Genomic DNA, 17332 nt, shown 5'->3' on the forward strand with positions numbered 1-17332 from the left:
GACCGCTTGTGTCTGCACTGCGTGCCGAATCTGCAGGTACTGATAAAACATGCGGGAGTCCAGTTGAAACTCCTCCCTTACTTGCTGAAAAGATTTGAGTATGTCTCCCTCATACAACTGATTCAACCGTATTATGCCTTGCTGCTCCCACCCCTGCATCCCTTCCAATTTACCCAATTCCCCCAAATAAGCATTCCTCCAGAGCGGTGTATATTTAGTGCACTCCCCTATCCCCAGCAATTGCTTGCACTGCCACCACACCTTATGTATGAGAAGCAGAGTGGGTCTGGTACTCGCCATCTGTTTATATCTGTGCGCTTCCAGTCCTGCCAACGGGTTCTCCCCCCCCCCCCCAGATATGATAGGATGCGCGCACTGGACCCCCATGTCTCTTCCTGCTCCCACCCCCAGAAATGCTGACATTGGGCAGCTAAATAATACACCCAAGCATTAGGAACAGCCAGGCCCCCCTCCTCCTTTGGCAGCTGTAATTTCTCCAGTTTAATCCTAGGTACCCCCTTCTTCCATACTAGGTCTCTAAAAAGGTTATGCAATCTCCTGAACCAATATTTGGGGATCCATACCGGTGAGTTATGTAGGACATACAACACCTGGGGCATAAGGATCATTTTAATCAAATTTGTCCTACCCAGAGCCGATAGGGGCAACTTATTCCACGCCTCTACTTTGGCTTTTATCTTTGTTAACAGTGGCATTACATTAAGGGACATATAATCCTGTACTTTCGCCGTCACCCTCACCCCCAAATACTTAAACTCCTTCACCACAGGTATCTCCACCTCCTCTTCCCCATTCTGAATATCCCCCGGGTCCATGAGCATTAGGGCCGATTTTGACCAATTAATGAGTAGTCCTGAATATTTCCCAAACCGCTTAATTAGGGCCATCACTAACGGTAATGTGCGTTCGGTATCCGCCATGAATAGCAGCATATCATCTGCGTATAATGCAATTCTTTCCTCCACCCCCCCATATCTCAACCCCTGAATGTGTTCATGTTGTCTCACTGCACACGCCAAGGGTTCCACCGCCAACGCAAACAACAATGGGGACAATGGACATCCCTGACGCGTTCCCCGCTCCAGCGCAAACCGATCCGATAACACCCCATTCACCCTTATCTTTGCTGTCGGGGCTACATACAACAATTTTACCCATTTTATATAATTAGGGCCAAATCCCATTTTTTCCAGAACTGACCACAAATAATTCCACTCCACACAATCGAATGCTTTGGCCGCATCTAAGGACATTATGGCTCTCCCCCCACGATTATCCGGCATAACTTGTAGATTCAAAAACAGCCGCCTCAGATTTACCGCCGTCGATTTGGATGGCATAAAACCGGCCTGATCTCCGTGTACCACCCCAGCTACTACTTTAGCTAGTCGAAGCGCCAATACTTTCGCCATGATTTTAATATCCGCCGTCAGCAGTGAGACTGGTCTATAAGAGCCCGGGAGTTGAGGATCCTTCCCCTCTTTAGGCAGAACTACTATAGTCGCTTCATACATTGTTTCTGGAAGCCGCCCCCTATTGAAGCTATCTAAAAGAGTGGCCAGTAACTGCGGCGCAAGCTCCTCCCCATATTCCTTAAAAACTTCCACCGGAAGACCATCCGACCCCGGCGCCTTTTCACTGGCTAGTATCCCTATAGCCGCCTGTATTTCCTCCAGAGATATTGGCTCCTCCAATGTCCCTCTCTCCTCCCCCCCCAACCTAGGAAATTCTATCTCCCCTATATACTCTTCCAGCTGCTGAGGCGTGTGCTCTGCCCTAGAGGCATACAAATCCGAGTAGAACTGCTGAAACACTTTCAAAATCTGTCCTGTATCAGTCTCCAACCTCCCCCCCCTCCCCTTTAATGGTGTGTATGTAATTATTCTCCCTCTGAGCCTGCGCCATCCTTGCCAGTAACCGTCCAGTGGTTTCCCCCTCCTCATAATATTGGCGTTTTAAAAACATCCTTTTGTTATCTGCCCTCTCCAACTGATGTTGCTTTAACAACCGCTGCGCCTCCACCCAATGCTTCAATGTGTCTGTTGTGTTATCTATTATATGCAGCCTTTCTGTCTCCTCTACCCTTCCCAACAGTGCTTCTCCTAATTGTCTAGACCGTGTTTTTACTGCTGAAATGTGCTGGATGAACACCCCTCTCAGCCACGCCTTCATCGCGTCCCACAGTATCTCTTGCGGTACCGTTCCTGAATTGAACTGAAAGTACTCCTTTATGAGGTCTAAAATTTGTTTATTGTCTATCAGCTTTAGCCAAAAGGCATTAAGTTTCCAACACCCTTGCCCCCGCCCTGTCCTCTCCTCCGTCTCTACCTTCATTAACACAGGAGAATGATCCGATAACGCTCTTTGCAAGTATTCTATCTGAGCTACAAATGGTACCGCTGTCGGTGAGCACAAGATTAAGTCTATCCTGGATAAAGACTGATATGTGGAAGACGCACAAGAATACTGAAAGCTATTTGGATGTTTATCCCTCCATATGTCCCGCCAGCCCATTTCAGCAACCAGATGGCCAAAAGCTGTTACACCTCCCCCTGTCATGCCAAATTTATCCATATTGGTATTCAATACTGCGTTAAAATCCCCCATCACTATTAACGGCACCTCCGGGTACCTAGCCAGTTCCTCCACCACTTTCTTGATACATCCACTAGAAAACGGAGGGGGTACATACAACACCACCAACACACAATTCCAATGATACAATGTACAGTGTACCCCCACATACCGCCCCTCCCCATCCTGGAAGGAGTCGTGACATACAAATGGCACTGCCCTATGTATGAGAAGACTCACCCCCCTTGAATATGTAGTATGGTAAGAATGAAAACTATGGCCTACCCAGGCCCTATGCATCATGGAAACTGAATCCCTAGTCATATGTGTCTCCTGTAGTCCTATCACCCTCGACTCCTGTTTTCTAATAAAATCAAATACCGCCTGTCGTTTTCTGGCTTCCCGCAGGCCCCGTACATTCCAGGACAAACAATTAATTGATCCCATCATCCCTCAACATATCACAGCTCCTCCTATCCTGTTCTCTTAATTTTACATATCCGACCGGCTGGGTCTCCTTTCCCTCCCTCCCCTCCCCCCCCTGCAACCTCCCCTCCCCCCCCTGCAACCTCCCCCGTAAACCTACCCCTTTCCAAGGGTTGGGGCAACAGAACGTATCTGCCATTACCCATAACAAACATCGGCAGGTCAACTCCGCCCACCATACATTCAACAATGCCATAACTCGTTATGTGCTTTTCCCGCTTAACTGACCATCCCTCCCGCTGCCATTTTCTTACAAATAAACTACCATCCCTTCAGCATATCAATACCCCTCAATGTCCATAAACACATTCCTCCTCTTCCGGTCTTCCGCGGTCCCCGCAACCATGCCCTCCAACTCCAAGTCCAATCAAATGCCAAATCTTGCAATTTTTCCTACGACACCTGGTTCAGTCCTGCATCCCCAGCCTCCTTTTGCCAGCCGGTCTGTTCCGGATCAACGCCGTCCCTCTGCCGGTCTCAGCTGACTTTCATGGCTATCCAACCATCTAACCGCTTCTCTCGGTGTCTCAAAAAAGGAAGTTGTTCCCAGCGCCACCACTCTCAAACGGGCAGGATACAGCATGGAATATTGCACTTGTAATGCCCTTAGTCGTCTTTTTATATCCATAAACTGTGATCTTTTCCGTTGTACTTCCAAAGAGAAGTCCGGGAAGAAGGACACTTTCACCCCATTAAAGGAGATGTCTTGACGTTCTCTAGCTTTCCTCAGGATCTTGTCTCTATCTTTATAATGTAGAATCTTTATCAGCACCGGTCTCGGCGGCCTTCCGGGAGGGCCAGGTCTGGTCGGCACCCTGTGCGCTCTCTCCACCGCAAATAAAGGGGTCAATTCCTCTCTACCAAATGTGTCTATCAGCCACTTTTCAAAGAAGTCATCCGGATTCGTTCCCTCCACTCTTTCCGGAACCCCCACAAGGCGCACATTATTTCGTCTCAGCCGATTTTCCATATCGTCTGTCTTAGCCATCAATGTCGCCACTGCCTGCGAATGTGCCTGTACATCCTGCTTTATGTGAGGAATCGCATCCTCCATGTCTGAGACTCTCCCTTCCACTGCAGTGGTGCGTTCCGCAACTTTCTGCAAATCATTCCTGAGCAGCAAAATGTCCTCCTTCAATCCACCCATCTGACTTGCTAAGGTATTAAGGACCATAGAATTCTGCTTCACCGCTGCCAAAATGTCCTTTAGGGAGGGTTCCTCCTTCCTTACTCCACTTTTCCCTCCAGCACCTGGCTGATCCTGCATGGCGCCACTCATCTCCTCCTCCTCCTCCTCCTCCTCACTTCTCATGTCCCCCGCCAAAGGAGAATACCTGGATCCATATGATGAGCTTCCAGCTGCCTGATCTCCAGCCGACTTTCGCTGCTGTGCAGCCGCCCCCCCTGCTCTCGGCGTGCGGGCGAACCTCTCCAGCTTTTCCACAACTTCCTGCCGGAGGCCTCTATTGCGGCCTTCCTTCTCCTCGGCGCCATCTTGAGCGCGGGACCCGGGACTCGCTGGCGGCGACTTCTGCTTCTTAGAGCGCGTCATTATGACCGGGTATTCGTGCTCCTCCACCTCCAGACTCTGGTAAGCCCCTAGGGAAGCTATTTTCCCCGAGTTTTACGGGATATATGGACCTTAAAGGATGATTACAGCAGGAGCTCCGGTCACACACGTCCTCTCACATTCACCTCTAGGCCACGCCCCCCTAAAATGTTATTTTAACTTGACAGGTTAGAAATTTAGAAAAATAAAGAATCTCTGGCAGAAAAAAATTATTTTGGAAGTGGAAATTGAACTTTTCGTATTTTCTACCTTAAATCTTGCACATGATATTAGACTTTTTTTCTTTTTCCCTTACAAAATGGTGCCTTACAGATGATCTAAAGGGGGTGTTAAAGGCTATGTAGACCTTTTGAACGCTTTTATTTTTATTTATTTATTTAATTAATGTTTCATGGTGTTTCAATGAAACATTTTAATTGCTTTTTAGTACGTAAATACTTTTTCACTTTTTGAGATAAAGTTTCTATGTATCCTTGATACATAGAAGCTGTGTCTTGCGCTGAAACCCGAATCCGTCAGGTCAGCGGGACTGACTGCTTCAGGGACAGTGGGTCTGTCCAGCTGCTATCGATCACATCTTGGTTCCAAACTTAAATGAGATCAATAAAAGGTGGATCCTGCGAGACACGCAGGACCCACTGTCACCGAAGCAGTCAGTCCTGCTCATGGACCAGACGGATTTAGGTTTGAGCGCAAGATACAGGTTCTAATAAAAAAAAACAATTAAAAAGTTGCATTAAACACCGTGGTACATAGTTTTATCATAATAATTTTAAAAATAAATAATAGTTCAAAGGTTTACATAGTCTGAGGGCATTAAAGACACCTAATTCTGGATTTTGTTTTTATACTACTCTTAAAACTTTGCTTTGTCTCTGCTTTAGGGTGGCATGGGAGCAGCCCTTCTATCAAACGCAGAAAAAATTGAGAAAGTAAGTAATGTTTAGAGTAATTTGTCACTACTGAAATAAGCACAAATAGTCCTGTAAATACAGTATTCTGAACCTGTCGTTATTTTCTGCATTTGAAATAAATACTTTGGATGTACAGATCCTCTAAACAATTCTGGGTTTATCACGTTACATCAGCGTCAGGCTTCTGTTTGGATTTCCGTTTATCTGTTCAGTCAGAAGAAGAGACAAACGGAAAGTATTTGGCATGGCAATAGCAGTTTGCATCAGTTTGGCTACGTTCCGTTAGGTTTCCCTTTTTTTGATGGAAAGAATACCATAGCACAGGCTATTTATTCTATTTCTAATTCTAATAGAATTTCTAATTCTATTTTGCTCTGTTGAGAAGTTCTGCGCACCAAAATCTTTAAAGCATTCTCCAGTGATCCACTTAAAAACTTTTTAGGATATACAACTTTGTATAACCTCATACTCTGATTCGTTTTTAGATCAGAATAAGGACGAAAATTGAACCGTTAAAAATCCCATTAAAATCAAAACATCGGATTACAATCCGTTTGCATCTGTGTTACATTGACACCAATGATAAAAATAACCCATCCATTAGACATATGTTTTTTTGTACAGAAAAAAAGTCCTGTACTCTGCACTCTTATCTCTGTCAAAAAAACGGATGAGTAACGTAACTGATTCTAACAGATGCAATAAAAAAATAGCATTGATTTCAATGGGATTTTTAACGGATCCATGTTTATCTTTATTCTCCTCTAAAAGCAGATCAGAGTAACGGATTATACAACGCAAGTGTGATAGCCTCATAGAGGGGCATGCAGCCAGCTGTAAATATAAGCAATGTCTGAGAGACGAATCCTGGGAACTGTAGTCCTTTACATGGTTACCCCATCCACAGCACGTCTTGCCAGTATCAAACCAGAACCGCGGTACAGAGCTGGGTAACCATTGCCATTTATGCCTATGAAAAGGTTTATGCTGTGAAAAAGCAATTAAGATGCTGTACGATGATTGAAAACTGGCTGTATGTGCAAGAATCCGATCAAAATATGCACAGCTAAAATATGATCTATGGAAGAGTGGGAAAAATGGCTGACATTCAATGTCGGCGACAACTGCTGGAGGTTGTTTATGCTAGAGCAAGTAATACCAGGAGTCAAAGGTGTGCTTACTTTTTTCAGAAATTAATGGCATATATGTGAATTTATTTCTCGCTAAAATATTACAAAGTCAACTTACAGGTTTGTTTTTTTTTGTTGTTTTTTTTACATCACCTTTATCATTTTATATATATATATATATATATATATATATATATATATATATTGTAAAAAAAAAACATGTTAAAGCAAAGAAGCTTAAATGTAATACATCTTAATTGAGCTTTATATTATTCCACAGATATTGAAAACATTAGTGAATGGAATTTCCAAACCAGTGACATGTAAAATACGCATTCTTCCTACAGTAAGAATTTTGTCATTCTCTATCCACTTTGTTGTATTTAGTCTTCTCAATTTTCTACAATAACATTTCAATAGTAGTGTTCTGCAGACATGTACGCATGTATTTCCCTTCTTCACTCTAAAAATCCCTGAAGAATTTTTATCTTGCTTTTTAAGGTTTATTCACATCTGACTAATCTATTGCATGCTTTCATTACATTACTTTTGTTGTCTTCTGCTTCTTTCTTGACGCTCACGGGTTTATAACTTGTACTTAACTCATTCACCACGTCCATTTTAGTGGTGCGTTTTCGCAAATGGATATATAGTTAGGTTTAAAGAATGGGTGCTGGCTGTAATATACAGACGACATCCCGCTGTAATGACCGGGGCCGCAGCATCTAGGTGGTTAGAAGAAAAGGGCTGCCTTGGTCAATCTACTGATGCCCCGTGACGCGATCACAAGGCACCGATTGGGGGCCAAGTTTGATATAATACCGAGTATACCAAAGAATTATAGAAGCGATCAGAGGATCGCAGTGTGAGGTTCGCTAGTAGGACTAAAAAAATGATTACATTTTTTTTTTCCCATAACCAGTTTTTGTTTTGTAAACGTGTTAAATAAATAAAAAAATTACACATATATGGTATTGCGGCAATTTTAAATAAAGTTAGCATGTTATTTAAACCATACTTTCACCCTTTCGCGCACAAAATAGCACATCCTGGTGCGGGGGGGGGGGTGATGTATGAAGCAGGCTCACGCACTGAGCCCACTCCATACCTGCGGGTGTCAGCTGCGTATTTATAGCTTTTGCCTTGGACCAACGGCCAGGGACAACGATCGCCCTATTTCTGCTGGTTTAACCCCATCCTGCCGCAGCCATTTTTCATTTTCAGATTTTCCCCCCTGAATTCCAAGAGCCATAACGTTTTTATTTTTTCATCAATAGAGTTGTGCTTGGGCTTATTTATTGTGGGAGGAGCTGTAGTTTCTATTGGTAGCATTTAAAGTACCATATAATGTACTGGAAAACTAGAAAAAAAATTCTATGCGAGCTGAAATTGGAAAAAAAACTGAGATTCCTCAATTGTTCTTTGAATTTTGTTTTTACGGCTTTCACCGTGCGGTAAAAACGACAATTACAATAAGATTACGGTGATACCAAAGTTATGTAGGTTTTTTAGATTTGACTACTTTTAAAGAAAATCAACTTTGTTAAAAAAAATAAAAATTGATTGGTGTCGCCACATTCTGAGAGCCCCATGACTTTTTTATTTTTTCATAGATTGAACAGTACGAGGGCTTGTTTTTTGCGGGACAATCTGTAGTTTTTATCGGTATTATTTTTTGGTACTCAACATTTTTTTTATCACTCTTTATTACATCTTTTTGGGGCTAAGTTGACCAAAAAACAATGATTTTGATGTTTTATATATTTGATTTTCTACGGCATTCACCGTGTGCGTTAAATAATGCTATATTTTAATAGTGATTTTACGAATTTAGCGATACCAATTTTGTTACATTTTTTTACATTACTTTAGAAGAAAAATTGGTAAATATTTTTTTTTTATTTAAAAAAATAAAAAAAACTTTTAATTTATTTTTATTTCACTTTGTTTTTTTTACACATTTCATTAGTCTCTCTAGGGGACTTGAACCACCAATCTAGATCGCTGGTACAATGCACTACAATACGTTAGTGCATTGTACCAACGATGCACTATATTTTAATTTTTACAGGCAGCTGTTAAACCCTGCCATAGACAGGGCTTAGCATACGCAGAGTGAAGGCAGTCCTGGGGGCCTTCATTAGGCCCCTGGCCTGCCATGACAACCATCATCACCCCCCGATCACATTGCGCCGCCCCCTCTTTTCAATGCTTCAGATTGACAACAACATTTGAAGGGTTAAACAGCCAGGGACAGCGTGATCGCCGTTCCTGGCAGTTAGTCCCGGGTGTTGGCTGTAAAATACAGCCGAAACCTGCAGCGTATGGAGCGCGTGAGTGCGCTCCATACAGTCCCCCTCCGCTACGACGTACCAGACACAAATGCGGGAAGGGGTTAAATGCCATGGTCAATCGCAACCGCGTTATCTAAAGCGTTATAGGGTGGCGGCCCCCTGCGACACGATCATGGGGTGCCGATAGTAGTCAGGGCAGCCAGGGGGGCCTAATGAAGGCCCTAATGTCTGCATTTACTCTGCGTCTGTTAAGCTGTGCCTCTGGCAGGGCTTGACAGAAGCCTGTAAAAATCACAATATACTGCAATACATTAGTATTGCGGTGCATTGTACCAGCGATCTAACAATCACTGGTTGAAGTCCCCTAGGGGAACAAATAAAACGTGTAAAAAAACAAAAGTTTAATAAAGTTTATAGTAGTGAAATTAAAAATATTTAAAGTTCAAAAAACACCCCTTTTCCCATGTTTCCTCTAAAATAATGTAAAAAAAAAAAATTATTGATATAGCTGCATTCGTAAAAGTCAGAACTTTTACAATAAAACATTTAACTCGTACAATTTAAAACCCCAAAATCTCAGTTTTTTTGGTGTTTTTTTTATAACTACAGCGCTCAATGAAATGTAATAAAAAGTGATCAAAAAGTTGTATGTACCAAATAATGGTACCAATAAAAACGACATCTCCTCCTGGAAAAAATAAGCCCTCTCACCGCTCAATCGACAAAAAAAATATAAAGAAAACTATAAATTTGGTATTACCGTAATTGTATTGAGTCGCAGAATAAATTTAAGTTGCCGTTTTTACCGCACAGTGAAAGCCGTAAAAAACAAACCAGTTTTTGCCAATTTCAGCCCACAAAGATTTTTTTTTTTCAGTTTCCCAGTACATTATATGGTGCCAATAGAAACAAAAACAAAAGTCCTTACACCACTCCATTGACGGAAACATAAAGAAGTTATGGCTCTTGGCGTGTGGGGAGTGGAAAAAAGAACATGAAAAAGCAAAAAATGGGTTAGTGGGTTTGTCCGATGACCGAAAATGTTCCTAATTGGTTAGGAAATGTAAATTGGGGACACTTACTAATATACTTTCACTTTCGAAACTGCAAGGATGTCCAGATTTCTCTGCCCAGTGATGTGGTCCTGGAAGAGGAGCTTCTCCACTTAGCTGTGATGTGCCGACACAGCCTCAGGATGCAGGGAATTCCCCGCCGCTCTGTGTGTCGGCGACGTGATGATGGGACTGGCTGCCTTGTTTAGTTCATTAGATAAGCAATCGCTTTCTCTGACACGGCTACTACACAGTAGCTTTATGTCCTGACTGCAATTGTTCCTCTTTCCCCACTTGACTGTCAGCACGGAATGTTCTGCTTTCCATGTGAGCCGTACACCAAAATAATAATAAAGACTGCTCACACTGAAAACCGATAGCTCAGTTTTGACAGTCAAGGGGGGAAAGGGAGCTGACAGATGAAAGCAGGAGGAAAAGGAACAATTGCAAACTGGACATAAAGCTACTGTGTATAAACTGGTACAGGAAAGGGGCTAGCTTATCTAATGAACTGAGCGAAGCAGCTAGCCCCTTCATCACGTCACCGATACACAAAGAGGTGGCTGCATCCTTAGGCTGTGTCAGCACCTCACAGCTAAGGGGAAAAGCTCCACTACTGCGACCACAATACGGGGCAGGGAAATCTGGACATCCTTGCAGTTATGAAAGTCAATAGATATTAGTAAGTACAGAACCGATAAAAACAAGGGGACATATATGAAAACACAGAAAAAGGCCATACTTGCAAATGGACACAGCCAGGTCAGAAAATGCTGATGGAGTGAGCAGGTGCTTTAAATAATAATAGCCACTCCCACTGGTCTTGAGGGGAGTGGTGTGTGGTGCATGGGATGTGTAGTAAGAAATAATAAATGAATAGTGTGTGTGTGCAAGTGTAATACTATGAGTGAAATATAGGGGGCAGTAATGAGTAAAGTGCCTCAATAGAAATAAAATGGATAATGGGGTGCAAGTGTGTGAAACATGGAGGGATGGTGTGTACGTCATGAGGCACAACGTGTATAGCCAGGTAGAAGCCTATTTGTGACGCCTTGATAGTTCATAGAGCGGGCTACCCTGCTTGCTATGCCAAACAACAACACACCATGCTCTCCCAGCATCAAAGACCCAGCTGTGTCCAAGAGAAGCGAATATATGTAGTAATGAAAAATACCTGGGGTATTAGTAATCATTTTGGCCAAAAGGACGCAAGCTCGCAATCCACGACAAGGATCCCCAGACTTGCGAGTCCCTAACTCCTTAAATGGAACAGAACGTTCCTGATGTACAAACAGAACCGATAAAAACAAGGGGACATATATGAAAACACAGAAAAAGGCCATACTTGCAAATGGACACAGCCAGGTCAGAAAATGCTGATGAAGGAGTGAGCAGGTGCTTTAAATAATAATAGCCACTCCCACTGGTCTTGAGGGGAGTGGTGTGTGGTGCATGGGATGTGTAGTAAGAAATAATAAATGAATAGTGTGTGTGTGCAAGTGTAATACTATGAGTGAAATATAGGGGGCAGTAATGAGTAAAGTGCCTCAATAGAAATAAAATGGATAATGGGGTGCAAGTGTGTGAAACATGGAGGGATGGTGTGTACGTCATGAGGCACAACGTGTATAGCCAGGTAGAAGCCTATTTGTGACGCCTTGATAGTTCATAGAGCGGGCTACCCTGCTTGCTATGCCAAACAACAACACACCATGCTCTCCCAGCATCAAAGACCCAGCTGTGTCCAAGAGAAGCGAATATATGTAGTAATGAAAAATACCTGGGGTATTAGTAATCATTTTGGCCAAAAGGACGCAAGCTCGCAATCCACGACAAGGATCCCCAGACTTGCGATATTAGTAAGTGTCTCCATTTTACATTTCCTAACCAATTAGGAACATTTTCTGTCGCTGGACAACCACTTTAAACAATGTTAAAATAAACCATAAAAAAGCATAGCGAAATTAGTGAAATGTATTGGTCGAAATTAGTAAAATGTATTGATACATGCCCAGTAATGTGTTTTTTGGTACAAGCGCTGTTGTACGGATGTCTTTGTTTCTGTACATGCCCAATAAGTATCCATTCATTCACTCATTTATGCGCATTCCCAGTATGTGTTCTTGAAGTACCGTGCGCTGCCATTACAATGTTGGCGCACGTCAGGTGGGGATGCTCTCCTCCGTACCCGAAGTTGCCATTATGGACCATGCTGGATTTAGTTAGTGATCAAAAGGGTGTGCTCCTTCTAAGATTATTTGTTTTAGCACGGACTCTATAAAAAGGGTATTGAGCACACATCAAACAGTACCCCTGAGTAAGCTGCGACAGCTGGCGATACGCGTGGGCTTAACAGGGATGTCTCTTCCATCATTTAATAATTCTATTTATGGGTGATATTATTAATCATTATTCAACTATTGTGAAATTTGATGTTTTATGAATTCTAATCCAGGTATCTTTGTATGAATGGTGTGAAGTGCTGACTTCGTGCTGTAAACTTCTATATGCTTTTGTTACATCAGTATCTCATGTGTAGATGGATGCAAATCAGCAGCACAGGATAATTTTTCTAAAGCGGGTGTACGCCTCCTAGGTCACAGTCCAAGAGTGACCCCTCAATCAGGACAAAAAGATGAGGCAGCACTACCAAATATTTGGATAGAGATCCTTTTATTCCACGTGTGTGCAACGTTTCAGCTCAGTGTGATCCTTTCTTGCTTGAGAAAGGCTCACATTGAGCTGAAACGTTGCACACACGTGGAATAAAAGGATCTCTAGCTAAATATTTGGTAGTGCTGCCTCATCTTCTTTTTGTCAGTATCTCGTGTTATATGTATTATAATGGAGGGTTGATCCGAGAGATGGCAGCTTATTAGGATTTGCACCCCCATGTTGGGGTAACTTTATGTGTTTTTTAAAATGTTTTTAATATGGTTTGTGGTGTTTGTGCCATGAACTCAATAAAAGTTCTTGTATATCTTTTGGATAAAGTTTGAGTACACTATTTGCAGTTTTTCACATACCAAATTTCTTCTCATTCTTTGCATATACTTATTTGGTGTGTGGCATTTTTGACACCAGTATTTATTAGGGCGATGCCAGCATTTATGTTCTCTCTTAGTACTGCATAAATTTAAGACATACGTTTTTTTTTTTTTTTGACGTTCTGAAGCACACATTTAAACTGTTCTGTTCAGATATCCAAATTTTAGACTTTGGTGCTGACATTATGTGAACAATATCCTCAGGTTCTTGCATATCACCAAGAAACTGTCGATTAAACTCAAAATATTGCTTTTTCGAAGTACCTTTTACACTGCCCGATATGGGCCAGAAAAATGATGGGTACTCGTTTTCTCCTTTTACAAAGAGCAGTGATCAGTTATGTATGGGGAAGAGAGATTTGTTAGTACGATCGCAGGGAGACGTGCTGCTGTCTAATTGGCCACATAAACTAGTAGATCAGCCTATGAACACGTAAGCTCGTTCATCGGCTGGTCGTGCTCTGTATACAGGGCAATGATCAGGAACTAGCATTCTGATGAACACTCATTTGCCCGATTATTGGCCCAATTATTGTCCCATGTAAAAGGGGCTTTAGGCTAAGTTATATCTCACATTGAGTTTACCTTTCAATGATACAGTTCTAGAAATGTGCTATAGGTCACATAGAAATATATGCAAATCCGTGAATTTGATGGACAATTAACAATGATTACCTATATTCTGGATTATCCTAAAACTCTATCAAGCTCAACCTACATTATTTATAAAATATGTTAGTTTTCCGCTTAGTTTTCCCCTTTATGGTTTTGTGTCGTTTTTTTCTGTGGTATTTATGTTGTTATCGACTGCAAAATGTCATATTTTTTAGGTGGAAGAAACTGTTAACCTGGTGAAGCTAATTGAGAAAACTGGTGTTGCAGCTATTGCAGTTCATGGAAGGTAAGCTGTATTTTTTGTTATTTTTTTATTGCCATATTTATACACCCCAGTTGATTTAAAGTTCAAGTAAAATAAAATATACTTCAAGTATATAATAGTCATCAACAATAGAAAAAAAATCGATTCTACTGGTAGATGCTCTGATCTTTTTCATAATTTTACAGTTTTTATCAGAACCACTTCCTGTAGTAATACATTTCACTGGGCCCTTTGATTTACAGACATCTTGTGTACTTTAACCCGTTAGTGTTTTGACGGCGGCCACTAACTAGCTTTATTCTGATGCAATAGCCTTTTTACGCGCTGCATCGGAATAAATACAGCAGGGAGCCGTTAAATCTCCCTCTGGGAGCTGGGAGCAGCCCTGCTCGAATGGGCAAGATCGATATCCGTATCGATCTCGCCAGTTTAACCCCTCAGATGCGGCGCTCAATAGCAAGCGCCACATCTGAGTGGGCTTGGAGAGTGGGAGCTCTCACTCTCCCCCCACTGGCACCCTGCATAAGATCGCAGGGTGTCGGTGGTTTCTATGGCAGCCGGGGGGCCTAATAAAGGCCCCCAGGTCTGCCACTACTTATGCCTGCTAGGCTATGCCAGAGGCATAGTCTAGCCGATGCCTGTACGTTTTACACGGACAGGCATTAATACATTGCAATACAAAAGTATTGCAGTGTATTATAGAAGCGATTGGATGATCGCATAGTTAAGTCCCCTAGTGGGCGTAGTAAAAAAGTTTAAAAAAAAGTTTAATATAGTAAATTTAAAAAAAAAAAAAGGGACAATTTTTTTAAAAACCGACGTTTTCCCTTTACAAAATGCTTATTAATAAAAAAAATAAAAAAAAGTTACACATATTTGGTATCCCCGCATCCGTAATGGTCCCAACTATAAAGTTATTACATTAATTAACCCACACTGTGAACGCCGTAAAAAAATAATAAAAAAACAATGCAAAAATTGCTGTTTTCTGTGAATCCTGCTTTAAATAAAAAGTGATCTAAAAGTCGCATCTACTCCAAAATGGTACCAATAAAATCTCCAAGTTGTCCTGCAAAAAAAAAGCCCTCATAAAGCTGCATCGGCGGAAAAATAAAGTTATGGCTCTTGAAATATGGAGACACAAAAACAAATAATTTTGAAAAAAAAAGTGTTTTTACTGTGTAAAAGTAGTAAAACATACAAAATCTCTATAAATTTGGTATCGTTGTGATCGTTCCGACCCACTGAATGAATATATCACACCGTAAACGGCGTAAATTTAGGACGCAAAAAAGTGTGGCAAAATTGCCGTTTTTTTCTATCCCCCCAAAGAAAGTTAATAAAAGCTAATCAATAAACACTATGTATCCCAAAATGGTGCTATTAAAAAATACAACTTGTCATTCAAAGAACAAGACCTTATACAGCTATGTGGACACAAAAGTAAAAAAGTTCTAGCCCTTTGAATGAGACGATGGAGAAACTTAAAAAATAGCTTGTCATTAAGGCCTAAAATAAGCAGGTCATTAAGGGGTTAATATATATATATATATATATATATATATATATATATATATATATATATAGTTCCATTTTCCCCCAAGCATAATGTTTTATTTAGTTTAATTATTTAGTCCGCACGGTGAACGCCGTAAAAAATAAAAAGTGATCAAAAAATTTAATGTACCCCAAAATGGTACCAGTAGAAACTACAGCTTGTCCCGCAAAAAAAATAAGCCCTCACACTGCTCAAGTTATGGCTATCAGAATATGGTGACAAAACTCAAATTTTCTTTTTAACAATCTGGTTTTCCCTTCTAAAAAGTAGTAAAACACAAAAAAAATCAATATAAATTTGGTAACACAGTAATCTTATTGACCTGCAGAATAAAGCTAACCTGTCATTTTTACCGCACGGTAAACACTGTAAAGACAATCCACCCCCAAAAGATTTAGGAATTGCTGTTTTTTTCCTAGTCCACCCCACAAATATGTTTTTTTTCTAGTTTCCCACTACATTATATGGTACACTAAATGGTGCCGTGAAAATCCTGCAAAAAACAAGCCCTCATACAGCAATTATGATGGAAAAATAAATAAGTTATGGGTTTTGGAAGGTGGAGAGGAAAAAATGAAAGCGAAAAACCCGGAAAATGGATGCGGTGGTAAAAAATAATGTGTGGGACCATTGGACTAGTAAATGTAGTTGCTGTATTTTAAAACGGACAATGTTTAACAACCATGGTTGACTATGTAGACCCCTTAATTTTGGAAAGTTACTTATGGCTTTTATAACAAGTTTTAGAAAATAATGTAGTCCGCAACAGCCATTATGGGCTTAGTCTGATAGATAGGGTTGCCAGCTCTGGGACCCGCACATATGTCGAGAATGGGAGTCCCCTGAGCCCTGTCCTACCTGGTGAGGCGGCCTCCACATCCAGGCGGAGGATGAATGACCGTGGCTCTCTATTCTGTTTAATAGGAGTTAGAGAAACTGTTAATTCCTTCACTGCCTTACCAGGCTGGACAGAGCTCAGGGGACCCTGTTCTCAATATAGGCGCAGGTCCCAGAGTTGGACTCTATATCCATCATACGTTTATGGCGCATACTGTGGACATGCCATAAATGTCCAAGATGGGAATACCCTTTCAATATAATCTTTCTAAAAAAAATTGTCTCTGACTTGTCAGTGGTTTGTTAAACAAAAAGGTACACTTCAAATATATCTGGAAATGTAGAATGCAGTTTGTGCCTCCACCACTGCTGGACTTGTAGTATTGCTTTAGAGGGGTAGCAATATTATTGGACGAATGTATCTAGGGTCTATTTACTAAGACAGAGAAACATAAAAATTATGTAATTTTTCTTTGAAATGCCAAGCTAAATCTGTCATTGACCTCCAGAAAGCTATATTATACACATGGACATGGTACTCAAACTAAATCGTGTTTAGTCACAGTTACAACCACCTGTACTGTCTCTTTTTGCTTATTTTTTTAGTGTATATTGGTGTAAATGGTGGTGGAGATTTTTGTGGTGGGTGGGACATACAATTTCTTTACAATCCTGATCAGATTTACTTTGGCAATTTGGAAGTACGTAAACTGCAGTGTACCTTTTCGTATTGCAAATTTAACATATATAGAAAATATACAAATAGAAACATATCAAAATATATTAAAAGTACTGTTATATTTTTACTATTCATGATCTTTTTTTTTTTCTGTTTCCTTAAAGGAAGAAAGAGGAAAGACCTCAGCATCCTGTCCACTGTGATTTCATTAAAGCAATATCTAATTCTGTATCCATTCCGGTTATTGCCAAGTAAGTAAGAAAAAATCGTGTCATAGTATGCTAGCATTA

General features: G+C 41.1%; 1 protein-coding gene across 2 annotated transcripts in view; it reads left to right on the forward strand.

Annotated features, from left to right (window-relative positions):
• DUS2 (dihydrouridine synthase 2) overlaps positions 1 to 17332 on the forward strand; it is a 117789-nt gene that overhangs the window by 46887 nt on the left and 53570 nt on the right. For both annotated transcript variants that reach the window (XM_075837484.1, XM_075837485.1), the window contains 4 exons: positions 5536 to 5583; positions 6976 to 7041; positions 13919 to 13989; positions 17207 to 17293. In XM_075837484.1, the coding sequence (XP_075693599.1) occupies positions 5536 to 5583; positions 6976 to 7041; positions 13919 to 13989; positions 17207 to 17293 (272 nt within the window). The remainder of the gene's footprint in view (positions 1 to 5535; positions 5584 to 6975; positions 7042 to 13918; positions 13990 to 17206; positions 17294 to 17332) is intronic.

Source organism: Rhinoderma darwinii, chromosome 9 (genome assembly GCF_050947455.1).
Source record: "Rhinoderma darwinii isolate aRhiDar2 chromosome 9, aRhiDar2.hap1, whole genome shotgun sequence".
Lineage (NCBI taxonomy): Eukaryota > Metazoa > Chordata > Amphibia > Anura > Rhinodermatidae > Rhinoderma > Rhinoderma darwinii.